We start from the raw sequence: 16,266 nt of genomic DNA, 5'->3' as shown, positions 1-16,266 counted from the left end.
TGCAGGTATCGTGTTACAATTGGCAACAAGACTTGTGTATTTGAAAAGGAGAATGACCCCTCACTGTTACGCTCGCCCTCAGCAGGAAAGTTGATCCAATACACTGTAGAAGATGGTGGCCATGTTTTTGCAGATCACTGCTTTGCTGAAATTGAGGTAAATAAGCCAAACCCTGACAAATGAAGAATCTGAAGAAAGCTTTCATCGTAGAGCAGTGGACACACAGGTTCATTGTCGATACTCTTATTTGGTACACTAGTGTCAAGAGAAGCACAACTTAGGCATCATAGCTTGGTGCAGTTTTTTAAGATTTGTCACCAATGTTATTTTAATTTCTGATGTCTGTTTATACTCCTGCATTGCTCTATAATGTTATTTTCTTGAAACTATTTATTCAAAGGAGCACTGAATAGTTCTTAGCCCCAATACTGCATGAAGTATGAGTCAATATTATTTGTTCAAGTCCTGTAGCAGGATTTGACCACACAGCTTTGCAACTCTGAACCACAGTGCTACCAAGTTAATTAAAGCTGATTCCACAGTGGAACTTAGTGTGAAAATAGGTAATGAGCAGTTCATGAATGTGAAATTCATTTTCTTTTATGAAGGTGATGAAGATGGTGATGACACTGGTTGCTCAGGCTTCAGGCTGTATTCACTATGTGAAAAGACCAGGAGCTGTTCTTGAACCAGGTTGTGTGATTGCCAAACTGCAACTGGATGATCCAAGCAGGGTGCAGCAGGTAGGAGACTGTTCAATTGTTAGCTATATTCAGTTTGCCACATGTCTTTTCATTAACCTATCAGTGAAGGAAGACTAATAGTTTTCATTGTGAATAACCTGGTAAAAAAAAAATTCTGTGAAAAAACACAAGTGTGAAAAACTGCTTTATTGTGTGATACAGTTGCAAATTATATCATCTAAGGTTTTCTTATTAAAGCGTACCTATGCACTCTTAACAATGGCTGGTTCCAAGCAAAATTTTAAAAAACTGACGTGTTAAATTGCCTTTATTTCCTCATGACCATTTTAATGACGTGGTAGCTGTAAAATAATAAAGTCACATAAATTGGTGTATTTTTAAAATTGAAAACACTCATTTTAAAAAAAAAAGTCACATCATCTTGTACCAACACACTGACCAGGATTGGTGTGACTCTGTTGAACCAGGATTATTTGGCAGCATGCTTTCACCGCGATTAGAGCAATGGTGGCCTTTCACCAGATTTAATTGGATGTGGGTTTGTCTGGATTATTTCTTTACGTAGAAATTTTTGTTTTCCCTGAAGCCAGAAGAGTTTATATGAATCAGAGACACTTCACCACAGGAAAGAACAGCAAATGATCAAGTACCTCACCCAGGGTCAATCTTGTACTGAACTAATCAAAACAGAAGAGTAATAATGTTTCAGATAATCTTCTAGCATGACAAATCTAAACAAGGGCATTGGGAATGTTTATATCTCAGTTGAACTTTAAGCAGGTGTTAACATTCGTGAACAAATGGATGCTTCTTTGCCCATATGAACCAACCTGAATGTAATGGCAATTAAGCACAAGCTGAGGAAACTTGTTTTTTGCTGTCCATTAACAACATACTCATATCTAATCATGTGCTTATCAAGTAATTCACTTTAATGTGTAAAGATGGTAGAGGTTATAAAAGAGACATATAGCACATCAGAAGTTTAATAGAACTTACAAAAAGATAATTTGTTTTGAGATAGTTTTGAATTCAAGTACTTAGAGTATATAAAAACATGTCAGGACATGCGATAGAATACATTCCTCATGAAGAATGCATTCTGAATATATTCATGCACTTGTTTTGGCAAAATCGCGTCCATCAGGCTGTGATACTGAAGTTTTTGTGTAAATCTAGATTGAGACCAGTGATGTCTGTGAGGTCAAGTGGCCCAGGAGCTATAATAAAGGAGTGCTGGGGAGAATGGAATTATGCATGTACTGTTGATTCATTGCTGAAATAAAGATGTGGCCTTTGCATGTTTGAGTTTGGAAGGGGGGGACCTGGCTAACATTCTTTAGATGGATAGATAAAAATGGACTTTTAAGAACATTTTTTCTTAATCATGTGAAACATGCATGTGTCACAACAACAATATGAAACCACTGTTTTTTGAAATCCAGTAGCAAAAGGCACGTCTCAAGAAGCCAGAATAAATTGGAGCAAGATATGACTTGCTGCAGTGAAATGTCCCAATAGTAGATGTGCCAGATGCCTGAAACAGTAGTAAGAAAATCTCTGGCTCTTGAGACTGAGAAATATTTTCAGCAGGTAGCTTTATGATGCCACCAAGTGGTTGGATACAGATTTGAACATGAAGATGCCTTTTCAGAACGTGCCGTGTTCCACTTGATTGCATCCTGAGTATAACTCGTGATGTAGGTTATCATTCATATCGGTTTGTAATGTTATTTATTTCAAGTCTGGATATTTGACTTTTGAATTAGTGACACATGGGTTTTCTGCCTGAAGAGTTTAATTGATTAAGTTGTAGGAATTTCTGAGTCCCGATGTTTCTATTTTTAAAAAAGCTGGAGCAAATAGTTTTCAGAATTATGATGTTAGGAAGGTATACAATTCTGTAATAATTCCAGTTTTTTTAAGCTTAAGGAAATTTTAAACTTAGGTAACTTTTTTTGTTTTTTTTGTGGGCAGTTTTGCAGATGAAGGTTGAAGATGGATATACAAAGCAATATTCCTAAGAAGGGGAGAAGACCGTTTTAGTGTAAAGAGTTTAGTGATAGTCTTAAACCAGAAATGTTTAAATGTAACCCTGAAGTGGCTGTTTGAAGCTGAAAATGTTTTTACTCGGCCTTTTCCTGGAGCTTTCATGCACCTGTAAGATCTTCGAGATTAGGAGACAAAGTCAAAGTTTATGTAAGCCTTTTGAAGTGTTTAAAAAAAAAGAGCCATTTCTCAGTGTGAGTATTGCACAAGAGGTGTTTTTGGGATCTGAGAAGAGTTTTTTGAATTAATGTGTTACTGCGTTCAAAAACCTTAAGTTTGCATTATAAGTAAATAGAATAAACTAGACAATTTTATCTTCATTTCTATTGCTTAATAAGCTTGAGTTTTATTGTTAAAAGCTAATCTGCAACATTGCGTGCGTGTGTTTCAGTGAGATCTTTCACCTTGTTAAAATTACTACACAACAAAATATGATTTACCCAGATTTCAGTCTTTGATTGACCAGTAATACCATCAACTGGGATCATAATACTGAGGCATAGGAAAGTCAGCTTGGACCATTTCATCCCTGGTTCAGAATTACAAAGGGACTTTGGCACAGGGCTAGGAATAAGCTGCTTGCTCTCTCAAGGATATCAAGCAAAACAGACATGAAGGACATTAAAGGGGAGAATATCATAAAATAAATTTGTAGAAGTTTCATCTGTGACAAATGTTTTACTTGCTGCTGTCTCCTGAAGGCTGTTTCTGCACTAAGTAACTAAAGCATGTATATCGGCACAGGCAAAGTCATCAGTACTTTCAGCTTAGAAAGACTGATATTAGCTACAATGTCATTATGGTTTCTTGTTACTCAATTACACAAAGGAACACAGTTGAAATTCTTATTGTAAATTAGCACTTCATCAGATTTTCTGCATTTCAAACAGTCCTCTAACATGTGCCATTTAGAATTTTCTTGAAATACATAATTATTTTGTTTTCTGCTCAATTCCAGGCTGAATTATTCACAGGACCACTGGTTAGGAACCAGAGCTCCGCCCTCCAAGGAGAGAAGCCCCACCGCATCTTCCATTACGTTCTAGATAACCTGGGAAACATCATGAATGGGTTCTGCCTGCCAGAGGCCTATTTTGATATAAAGGTGCTTTTACAGAATGATGCTATACATGTAGAGTGGTGAGCTTCCTGTTTGTTCAGGAGATGATTGAATGAAGTTAAACCAGAACAATGAGGCAATGAATGAAAGACAAATTTGGGACTGGTTTCTGGGAACTCTTCCTATAAAGGTCATTAACATATAAAATGGATAGGGTAATAGAAGGAAAGCCCAGTATATTTTGGTAGATTGTTAGATGCTTGTGGGCAGATTGAAGGTGTATTTCTAAATTAATGAAAATAAGATCTGTTTAATTGAAAGGGAGAAAAGTATATTTAATGGAAAGGATTGCAAAATAAAATGAATCGACTCCCATACTATTCTGTGATGCTGTTCCTTGTTTGTCCAGAACATGTGAAGGTGATGAATTGGAAGAAACCAGGTGGTTTACCAAACCTGCTGTACCCAGACATGATGTCTTGAATCAACATTCCTCCACTCACCCACCAGCAAACATATGTTTTTTTTTCCACATTTTCTTTACCATTTTTCCACCTGGTGTTGGCATATTTATGTTGTCTTTACTTATATTGCCCAGGTTTATATCATTAGCAAACTTTAATAGAATACTATACATTTTAAATAACTGAGGTCCACACACTGATATCTACAGCACTCCAGTAGTCACAGCCTATCGAAAGAATGCCCCATTCTCTACTGCCTACTGTTTGCTCCTTGTTTATTAACCGATTCTCTGTCTATGCTAATATATTGGCCCCACCTTGGTACCACAGCCAAACCTGAACTGCCTTCCCCCAACATCTGCTTACACTACTTTTCCAGAAAAGGTCAGTCAGTTGCCTCAGCAACAGTCATCCTCAACCTCTGCCGTTGCCGGAGGTGTGGTGACCCTCAAACCACCACCAGTCACCTCTCTCTAATATGAGAGCAGCCTGAGGATGGCAAGCAGTGACAAGAGGTGTTCCACATGGCTAAGTGTGGACCCCAGCTTTTCACATTATACACTGCTGATCTAGATGAAGGAATTGAGGGCTTTCTGGTGAAATTTGCAGACGATACAAAGAGGAACAGCTAGTGGGTGGGGTGGGGGTGGGGGGATCTAATTGAAACTGACAGAATGCTGAATGGCCTGGACAGAGCAGATGTTGGGAAAATGTTTCCATTGTTAGGAGAGACTAGAATCCGAGGGCATGGCCTTAGAGTAGAGGGAAAACCTTTTAGAATATAGATAAGGAAATACTACTTCAGCCAGTGAATAGTAGATTCATTGCCACAAAAGGCAGTGGAGGCCAGGTCATGGAGTATATTTAGTAGATAGATCCTTGAGTATCAAGGGTTATGGGAAGAAAGCAGAAGAATGGGGGTTGAGAAATTTATCAGCTGTGATTGAATGGCGAAGCCAACTCAATGGGCTGAATGGTCTAATTTCTGCTCCTGTGTCTTATGGTCTGGTAAGGTTATGGCAAGTTGGAGTTTTATGTGATTTTAACCTTATTCTTGTAGATTAGATCTTGTGCTTGTACCATTTGATCCTCTAAGATCAGCAATGGAATTGAACCTGAGAAAATCTGGCCTGTTTGAGGAAACATCACATTACCTGATATATTTAGCAACTTAATGCAAAGGCTAAATTTAAAATTTAATGGAGATTGAAAGCACAGTGAGGCTATCTCTTGACTTCTGTTTTATTCTTCTGTTCAAGGTAAAGGACTGGGTAGAAAGATTAATGCAGACCCTGCGGGATCCGTCCCTCCCACTCCTGGAGCTGCAAGATATCATGACCAGTGTTTCTGGAAGAATCCCCCCAGCAGTGGAGAAGGCGATCAAAAAGGAGATGGCACAGTATGCAAGCAACATCACCTCAGTGCTCTGCCAATTTCCCAGCCAACAGGTATGGCATTAGAATGGAGAAAACAAAAATAGCCTGACCTTCAGGCTGATCTGACCCATGCATGCATACAGAATAAAAGCAGCAATAGGCCACCCGCTTCACCATTCAATAAGATCATTGTTCATTTTATTTTGTTTCAATTTTCACATTTTCATCCACCCTGCATTGAGTCCAGGGTTGACAGAAGGCACACTGTACGCAGCAGGGAAAGTAAATTTTCCTTTAATTTATATTAGATGACAAAGGGAGTTATAAAGGTCCTAAATGGTTAGTGATGATACCACAAATTGGATGGTGTAAGATCCTAGACCTTGTTATTTCCAGGCAATCTGTTTCAAGAAGAGGCCTAATAGAGGGCTATTTTCAGGAATGTCATTCTGCCGAGCAACATCTCACTGCAGAGTGAAAGTTGAGGTTTGCAGCCACGACTCCTTGTGTGCAGTTGTTGATATGTCGCTTGACTTGTGTTTTGGGGATAGAGAGTCCCACTTCCCAAATTTCACTTCTCTTAGAGTGTAACATGTGAAAAAAGTACATAAGTATATTTTTGTAATAGCATATAGTGAAATGGGTTTAAGGCTGAGAAACAAATGACGCATATTCTAATTGTATTATTGAGGAGCTGTGTGCCTATGAAGTTTCACAATGTTAAAGGATTTCTAATGCATTGTGCCATAAGGTTAACATTAAGTTTTCACAAATTCAATACTGTGATAATTCATTTGTGAGTTACATTATATAGTTGGTGGAAGATACGAAGCAACTAACAAAGTTAAGAATGGGTACCTGAGATCTTCTTATTTTCCTACGCTTTCAGTTGGCTCCCTCCAAAATCATAATGTTTACACATTTCTTGTTCATATTAGTAGATGCATTCATTTCAAATCTTTTGAAAATTGCCAATAAAGTAGGTATCTTTTCTTGGTTTTCAGATTGCTAATATATTGGACAGCCATGCTGCAACATTAAACAGGAAGTCTGAGCGGGAGGTTTTCTTCATGAATACACAAAGCATAGTTCAGCTGGTACAGAGGTTAGTAATATGGTTGGCAAAGGTGGGAGTGTGAATACCTAACACTCCCCTTCATTGTCATAAAGTTCTTGAGGCTGGCTCAGGCTTTTCAATGAGCCCATTGTGATGGAATGGTCAATGCAATGGGTCCTCAATCAAAATTGCACATTAAAAGGCAGTTTTGACTTTGTGACATTTACTTACACTGCTTCACGTTGGGGAGTCTGCAAGGGAAGGGACTAATTATTGATCTGAGTATGAGAGAAAGGGAAGTTGGGCACTGTTCCATCTGCTGACTTATGCTGGAAATGACTGAATGTACATTTCTTGAATTTGATCACTGGGCTCCTCCATGACTAAGATACATTCTAACATTTGTATCTCAAACTCTGCAGGAATAACTAGTAAGTGTCAAACAGCAGCACAACTTCACTGTATAGTTTTTTCCCCCCACTTTTTTCCCTTCTTTTGTGGCTGACAAAAGTAAACTGACTTTGGCTGTATTTTCCAGCAGCCAATTCTAGATGTCTATAGGTTAAAGTCTAGAGCCAGGTTACTTGCTTTTTCAGCGTGATGTTGTCGCCACCAGAGAGATGTTTGAAGAGGAGAGAGAAAATGGGGATGATGACACTATTTTTAAAAACTATATAGCCATAGTCCTGAAGAAGAGTATTTGATGTGAAATGTTCACTTCTTTCTCTTCTCTTAATTTCTGTCAGATCTGCTGAGTTTTCCCAGAATCTTCTGCTTTTATTTCAGATATACAGCATTTGCAGTATTTTGGTTTTATCGGTTTTCAACTTCCTGCGATCTTAACTCTCCAATTGTTTAGTGGTATGACAGTCTGCTAATGCAAAGAGGTTATCCCCATTTATGCCTGATCTGTTCTTCAGAGATTTGACTTTAGATACTTCTAAGTTTGAAGGAAGAGACAAATCTGAACCATTCCCATGCTGTTCTTACTGAGCGAGAGAGAGACTGAGAGACTTGGCAAAATTCAGTAGCACCACATTCAACCAGTACAATGTGTTCTCCAGAATCTGATATACTCATTAACCATTTTAACCTGTCTTTAGGAATCATTAATAATTGAAAAAGTCCACCTAGTACTTCTAAGTTCAAGGCTGCACAGAATTTTGAGCGTGAGTTTCATAGTTTTCCTTGGCTCATGTATATGCATGGTGAATGTCACCTTACATGTCTATTCTTGAATGTTGGTGACTTTCAAATGTGCCTGATAATACAATAATTTGCATTTTTTTATGAAGACATTTGAATATTAAATGAATGCAAAATGCTTAACCTTTTGGTTCTAATACAGAATTTCTGTGTTTAGTATTTATGTATTCATTTGCTTTATATGAAAAAAGTGATTCAGCCCTACATGTTAATGGCTTGATTACTGCAGGAATGTTGCTGAATAGAAACTGTTGTCCAAGCACTTTTGAAAATAGCTTAAAATTATTTGCTGTCATTGAAATGACCGTCAAATGTATTGTAGAACAGATAAAGAATTATGAAGATCATTAAATTTGATACAGCTTCCTCTGACCTAACCAAGAAACATTCCACATTATTCCTTGATGTGAGTTGACATTTTTATTTTGTGTCTGAAATATTACTTGTCAGGTTTACGCAATTATTGTTTATCATTTATCAAAACATTTTGATGTCTTTTCCTGCATTTTTTGCATTCTGAGGATTGGCCAAGTGTCCTACTTATGTTCAGATCCTTGTTTGGTGCTGCCCTGTTCATATTGCTGCATGACATTGTCTGAAAACTGTTTGTTTGCGTAATGAGGTAACTGCTCACTAGGCAAAATGTCTCAAGATTTTGTGCCCCAAATGTTGTAGTTCTTGGAGCTTTTTATCTTGAGGTTATAAAGACCACAGATAATTAGAGCTTATTTTGCGGACAATTTTCTGCTGAGAAAAGTAATTCTGTTTAAGATCCAGTCATGATGAGCTCAGACCTGCTGATTGCATGAACTGGCTTGTATTAAAGCAAAATTTTGCAGATGCTGGAGAAACTCAGCAGTCCTGGTAAAATCTATGGAAAGAGAAACTGAGTTAACATTTCAAGTCCAATATGGCTCTTTGGAATGTTGGTTTGAATTTAACCAGTTTAAGTCATTGTCTTTCACAGAATAGAAACTCTGCTGTTGAAATTCATTGGGTAAATTGTTTGAGTGTGCAGGAATTCAATTCAGAAACGTTATGTCATAATAGTTGAGACTATTTGCAAAGTTGAGACAAGTTGGTGAAGAAACTAGAGGAAAAGGCATGAAGAACAAAATCATTTTTTTTTAATGTACACACATCCCATGAAATTCAACAATGCAGACACATTTCTTGAAAATATTGCATCTTTCATTCTAGTCTCATTTTGGTGTTAAGATAAACTGAATGATGTAAATTTTTTTTAGGTATCGCAGTGGAATCCGGGGTCACATGAAGGCTGTTGTCATGGACCTTCTCAGGCAGTATCTGAAGGTGGAGATAGAATTCCAGCAAGGTTTGTCCTGCCTTATTGAATTAGCTTGCAGCCTTCAAATGCAGATGCCACAATGCCTTTTCATTTTAATGGAGTGCTTCTTAAAAGTATGCAGTTGTTTGCCACCGGCTGGCTTAATTGTGTGTCATCTCCATCAATTCATGTTTATCAAATCTTTTGATAAACATGAATTGATAACTTTTGACTTTCCTCCTGCCAGTTGTCCTACTCATGATTTACAATTTGTTTTGGTCAGTTTTTGTTTGCTTGCCAAGTTTGGGATATATAGACTGAGGGGTTTAACATGTTAGTTTCTTAACCTTTGTCTGTATTGAAGTGTGGCAGAGCTATATATACACTAAAGTTTCATCTCATGTTAATTCTCATGCCATTGTTCCAACTTTAAGGTTTTCCCGATCTGTAGGAAACTCCCATATCTCAAAACGCCCATCCTTATAGTCTCTATCAGTGACGTTTTTCACTTTTTTTTTTGTGTACAAAGAATGAGTTGAAACTCCTCAGCTTCTTTCAGGCATATATTTTAGAACCAATAGTTTGGTTTCTGCCAGGGCCACTCAGTTCCTGATCTCATTACAGTCCTGAATCAAACATGGACAAAACAGCTGAATTACAGAGGTGAGGTGAGATGAGAGTCACAGCTCTTGACATCAGTGCCGCATTTGACTGAGTTCTGGTATCAAGATGCCCCATCAAAACTGGAATCGGTGGGTATCAGGGGACATCTTCGCTGCTAGTTGGAGTCTTACCTGGCACATTGGAAGATGGTTGCGGTTGTTGGAGGTCAGTCATCTCAGGATCAGCAATCTTCAGCTGCTTCATCAGTGACCTTCCCTCCATTATAAAGTCAGAAGTTTGAATGTTTTGTCTATGATTGCATGGTAGTCAGCATCATTTCATGACTGCTTAGTCGCTGAAGCAATCCATGTTCAATAGCAACAAGGTCTGGACATTATCCAGGCTTTGGCTGACAATTGGCAAGTATCATTTGTACCAAACAAATGCCAGGCAAAGATTATCTCTGATAAGAGACAAAATAAGCAGTGCCCCTTGACATCTTTTAATTCCCTCACTATCAGCATCTCTGGGTGGGAAGTTGCCATTGACCAGAAACTCAACTGGACTCGCCACATAAGCACAGTGACTACAAGAGCTGGTCAGAGGCTTAAAATACTGCAGTGAGTAACTCACCACCTGCCTGCCCAGAGCTTGTCCACAATCTACAGTCACAAGTCAGGAGTGTGATTGAATACTCCTCACTTACCTGGATGGGTGCAATTTCAACAACACTTGAGAAACTTGACACCATCCAGGATAGAACAGCCTGCTCATTTGGCACCACATCCACAAACATCCACTCCCTCAACCACTGACGCTTAGTAGCAGCAATGGGCATTATCTACAAGATGGACTGCAGAACTTCACTAAAGATCCTTAGACCGCATCCTGAATGACCAGTTCCATCTAGTGGACAAGGTCAGCAGTTACATGGGAACACCACTACCTGCAAGTTCCCCTTCAAGCCACTCACTATCATGACTTGGAAATATATTGCCATTCCTTCACTGTCACTGAGTCAGAATCATAGAATTCCCTAAGGGAATTGTGAAAGTGAGGACTGCAGATGTTGGTGATCAGAGTCAAGATTAGAGTGGTGCTGGAAAAGCACAGCAGGTCAGGCAGCATCCGAGGAGCAGGAAAATCGACGTTTCGGGCAAAAAGGCCCTTCATCAGGAATGAATTTCTGATGAAGGGCTTTTGCCTGAAATATCGATTTTCCTGCTCCTCAGATGCTGCCTGACCTGCTGTGCTTTTCCAGCAACAACTCTAATCTTGACTAGGGGCATTGTGAATCAATCTACAGCAATTGAACTCCAGGGGTTCAAGAAGGCAGCTCGTCACTACCACTTCAAGGACAAATAGGGAAGGGCTATAAATGCTGGCCAGCCAGTGACTCCCACATTTTATAAGTGAATTAAAAAGAAAGAGGAACAGGCAACTTTTAGTCTATCTTTGCTGTAAGGAGAGCATGTGAATTGGCCAACTATGTGTTTCCATTTCTTATGTAACCCAGCTCATGTTTGGAACTGGATAAGAATGGCCAGAATATTGTGGAAGCAATACCAAATTACTTTTTCTTGCAGTGTTTAGAGTATTAGTGATTTTTAAAATATATTTAGATAAAGGGAGTAATGCCAGTGAGCAGATTTGGAGGGAGACTTTTTTTTTTGTGCTGAGCAGTTAACTCCATATCATTGTAGCAGCAAAAAGGGCTTGTAGTTTACTTATAGATGTTTATAGCTCAGAAGGAGGCCATCTGGTTTATCGTGCCTACACTAATCCAAGAACATCTGAGTGCACTTAATCCCATTTTCCAGCTTTTGGTCCAAAACCTTGGAGGTTATGGTAAGCAAGAGAATATCTAAATCCTGCTTTAAATTTTTACAAGAGTCTCTGCGTCTACACCTCTTCAGGCAGTTAATTCCAGACTTCTGTCACCCTGAGTGGAAAAAAACAATTCCTCATCTTACTTCTTAACATTCTACCTCTTAAACCTATACTTTGGTATCGGTCCATCTGCAAATGGGAAAAAGGGCCTTCTTATCTACCCTCCCTATACCCTATATTCACATTTATCTCAACCTTTGGTGCTTCAAGGAATAAAGGAGTAAAAGTCCAACTTTTACTCACAGCTCAAACCCTCCAGCCCAGGCAGCATCGTAAATCTCCTCTGCACCATCTCTTGTGCAATTACATCCTTCATGTGGTGACCAGAACTCTGTGCAGTATTCCAGTTGAGGCTTAACCAGCATTTTATTCGGTTCCAGCATAATCTCTTTGTTCTTGTATTCTATGCCTCAGGCAATAAAACAATAATCTCATATGTGCCAACTTCACCACTTTACGTACCCCACTATTTTCAGGGATCTGTGGACATGCGCACCAAGATCCATCTGATCTTCATGACTTTTCAAAGTCCAACACTTATAGCACAATCTCTTGCCATGTTCTCTCTGCCCAAATGCTTTGTTCGCCTGACCAGCCTCCTGCATTTTACGGCTATGCTCCTCACTATTTCCCACCCTACTAATTTTAGTGTAATCCTTCTTGATCACACCCCCTACATTTTAAGTCCAAATACAATGCGGTTGAGGAGAATACTGAGACTAGATGAGATTGAGGTGCATGAGGAGGTGTTAGTAAATCTGGAAAGTGAAAAACATAGATAAGTCCCCTGGGCTGGATAGGATTTATCCTAGGATTCTCTGGGAAGCCAGGGAGGAAATTGCTGAGCCTTTGGCTTTGACCATTATGTCGTCGTTGTCTACAGGAATCGTGCCAGAAGACTGGAATGTAGCAAATGTTTCCTTGTTCAAGAAGGGAAGTAGACACAACCCTGGAAATTATAGACCAGTGAACCTTTCTTCGGTTGTGGGTAAAGTGTTGGAAAGGGTTATAAGAGAGAGGATTTATAATTATAGAGAGACAAGTAAGTTAATTAGGGATAGTCAACACGGTTTTGTGAAGGGTAGGTTGTGCCTCACAAACCTTATTGAGTTCTTTGAGAAGGTGACCAAACAGGTGGATGAGGGTAAAACATTTGATGTGGTATACGTGGATTTCAGGAAGGTGTTTGATAAGGTTCCCCATGGTGGGCTATTGCATAAAACACAAAGGCATGAGATTGAGGGTGATTTAGTAGTTTGGATCAGAAATTGGCTAGCTGACAGAAGACAGAGGTGGTGCTTGATGGGAAGTATTCATCCTGGAGTTCAATTACTAATGGGATACTGCAAGGATTTGTTTTGGATCCACTGTAGTTTGTCATTTATATAAATGACCAGGATGAGGGCAAAGAAGGGTGGGTTAGTAAATTTGTGGATGGCACGAAGGTCGGTAGTGTTGTGGATAGTGATGGAAGAATGTTGTAGGTTATAGAGGGGCATAGATAAGCTGCAGAGCTGGCCTGAGAGGTGGCAAATGGAGTTTAATGCGGAAAAGTGCGAGGTGACTCACTTTGGAAGGAGTAACAGGAATGCAGAGTACTGGTCTAATGGTAAGATTCTTGGTAGTATAGATGAGCAGAGAGAGCTCTCAGTCCAGGTACATAGATCCTTGAAAGCTGTCACCCAGCTAGATAGGGTTATTAAGAAGGCATACGGTGTGTTAGCTTTTATTGGATTGAGTTTCGGAACCATAAGGTCATGCTGCAGCTGTACAAATGTGGTGCGGCCACATTTAAAGTATTGTGTGCAGTTCTGGTCACCGCATTATAGGAAGGATGTGGAAGCTTTGGAAAGGGTTCAGAGAAGATTTACTAGGATATTGCCTGGTATGGAGGGAAGGTCTTGCGAGGAAAGGCTGATTGACTTGAGGCTGTTTTTGTTAGAGAGAAGATTGAGATGCGACTTAATTGAGACAGAGGGTTAATCAGAGGATTAGACAGGTTGGACTGTGAGAGCCCTTTTCCTCGGATGGTGATGGTTAGCATGAGGGTACATAGCTTTAAATTGAGAGGTGATAGAGGACAGATGTCAGAAGTAGTTTCTTTAGTTAGAGTAGTAGGGGCGTGGAACGCACTGCCTGCAACAATAGTAGACTCTCAAAATGGTCATTGAATAGGCATATGGAAGAGAATAGAATAGTGTAGGTTAGATGGTCTTCGGATTGGTTCCACAGGTCGACACAACATCAAGGGCTGAAGGGCCTGTACTGCGCTGTTATGTTCTGTGAAAGGGTGTTGTGATGGAGACTTGCAGTACTTTTAATTTGACACAAGATGGCAGCAGTGTATTGTTTGGTCAGGCGAGACAGCTGTCCATTGTGTTATTAGAGAGCTCCTGGACTTGTGTATGATATTGTGTTAAGGCTTAATATACACCTGCTGGACTATTATAGTAATTTAGTACAGAATTAAGGAAGAGCTTAGACCTTGATTCTCCTCTGTACTAAATTAGTTCACCACAACTAGAATGAGTTATAATTGATTGTAGCATTACTTGCTAAGGATAGAATCTCTACCCTGGGTTGTTTTGAATGACCGTGACTAGTGCATCTACGAACATCTGATTTTATACTTTAAAATCTATTATCAATAAAGTGCCTTTCATTATCTCAATGTCCTGAAGTACTTCTGAAGTGTAGTCACTTTTACAACGCAGGAAACATGACAGTTGATTGGCAGACAGCAAGCAATGTACTAACTACCAGATGATCTGGTTTTGATGTTGGTTAATGTATAAATATTGGCCAGGACAACAGGGATAATTCCTCTGCCCTTTGGAATTGAACTGTGAAATCTTTGTTCACCTGAGAGTCAGACAGGGCCTCAATTTAACTCTTCCTCTGAAAGGCAGCACCTCTGACAGCACTGTCTCAACATTACACTGCACCGTTGGCCTTGAAATAGGACTTGAATCCAATCTGTTTGACTCAGAGACTAGAATGCTGCTGACTGAGTTACAACTAATAGCGGATTGTTGTGGAAAATATTGCAACAGTCAAATAAAGTAAGAAAGTCTGATTTTCTTCCAGTTACTTTGGTTTGACACACATGAAAGTGTATGGTTTGTCACTAGTGTTGCCGACTGCAGACCTCCACCTGGACTGGAGCTTCAGTTTTAGGTCTTGCATCTCCAGGAGGGTATAATGATCTTGGAGAGAGTCCAGTGCAGACATGCATTAAACTGAGGTGAAAGAATTAAATGATGAGGGCCTTCATCATAAACCTGATTTATATTCCCTTAAATTTGAAAGATTATTGTGTGACTTGATGGCGATATTTGAAAAGATTTGCTACGGTCTGTCAGAACAAGTGCCTTTCTGCTGGAGAAATATCCATTGCGAGGCATCGCTTTAATCTTAGAGATGATTCAGGAGCAAATGGGGAAACATTTTATTACACAGAGGGCAGTGGAATTCTGAAAAGGATACCAAGTGATGCGGATCAAAGATAGGTAAATGAAATTGAGGTCCACATCAGTCGTGATCTAATTGAAAGTTGGTACAGACGTGAGGGGCTGAACAACCTACACTTGTTCCCTTTGTACATTTACAGCATAATAATGAGAAAAGTGGAATATATTGCTAAGGAATACTTGTAATACTTTAAAATGCTTCTAATTGATATGTTGTTTTCTATTTTATAATTGCCAGCCTTATTCAGATTGGCACATGAGAATTCTGTTGTTTGGTGCTATAGCTTTGCATGCTGAGAATAGAATTGAGAGTTTTGTCTGAGGCCAGTAGAGTGATAAGATCTCCTTGCCTTAGAAGATAGGGAAAAGTCACTAGACACAGTTTCTGTCAGTTTACTATTCAATTAAATAAAATCCTATCTGTGGAAGATAGATTGGTGTGTAGTCTCACTTTGTGCCATTTTCACATTAGCAAACAGACTTTTGATTTATTGTGAAATTAATCAAATGCTTTCTTCTATTTGTCACTATGAATAAACTTGTGCATAGGTGTGGGTGTGTTTCTGTGTAAAAAGAGATCTCATTCCAATGTTGATTTGGATGCTTGATGATATTAACAGTCACCGGGCTCATTACGATCCAAGTTGAGAGTGTGGTGCTGGTAAAGCACAGCAGGTCAAGCAGCATCCGAGGAGCAGGAAAATCGACGTTTTGGTCCGGAGCCCTTCAAGAATCATCATTACGATCTTAAATCCTCTTGCTTCCTGCTCCCTTACCTCAAAGTAGATGGAATCAGTGAATTCATTCTTTGTCTCTTTATATCCCTTGCTCCTACTTTGAGTGAATTTCTTCAATTCTGCGTAAAAGCAGAAGACCCTTTCTATGAAGTTGAGGGTCCAAACCTAGAATAATGGAAGCACGGGAAGAGGCCAGGAGTCAGTGTAGTTTTCTCAATGGCAATCCTTTTTGAAACAGTTGTCACAGATTATCTGGGCCAAATTGCCTCTTGCTATAGTCAGAAAGAAGCAAAGCACCTGATCGGAAGGGATTGGGTGTCTAGACCACCTCCATGCAGTACAGACCACATACATCATCCATG

The 16,266-nt window shown here is 39.3% G+C and overlaps 1 protein-coding gene across 1 annotated transcript in view; it reads left to right on the top strand.

Annotated features, from left to right (window-relative positions):
- The window catches only part of acaca (acetyl-CoA carboxylase alpha), a 271,808-nt gene that overhangs the window by 59,261 nt on the left and 196,281 nt on the right, over window positions 1–16,266 (top strand). The window contains exons 18-23 of the mRNA XM_072589677.1: window positions 6–156; window positions 609–743; window positions 3,712–3,858; window positions 5,537–5,725; window positions 6,658–6,758; window positions 9,164–9,252. Coding sequence (XP_072445778.1) covers window positions 6–156; window positions 609–743; window positions 3,712–3,858; window positions 5,537–5,725; window positions 6,658–6,758; window positions 9,164–9,252 — 812 coding nt within the window. The remainder of the gene's footprint in view (window positions 1–5; window positions 157–608; window positions 744–3,711; window positions 3,859–5,536; window positions 5,726–6,657; window positions 6,759–9,163; window positions 9,253–16,266) is intronic.

Source organism: Chiloscyllium punctatum, chromosome 19, assembly GCF_047496795.1.
Source record: "Chiloscyllium punctatum isolate Juve2018m chromosome 19, sChiPun1.3, whole genome shotgun sequence".
NCBI lineage: Eukaryota > Metazoa > Chordata > Chondrichthyes > Orectolobiformes > Hemiscylliidae > Chiloscyllium > Chiloscyllium punctatum.
This window is presented reverse-complemented; position numbering and strand designations above follow the sequence as displayed.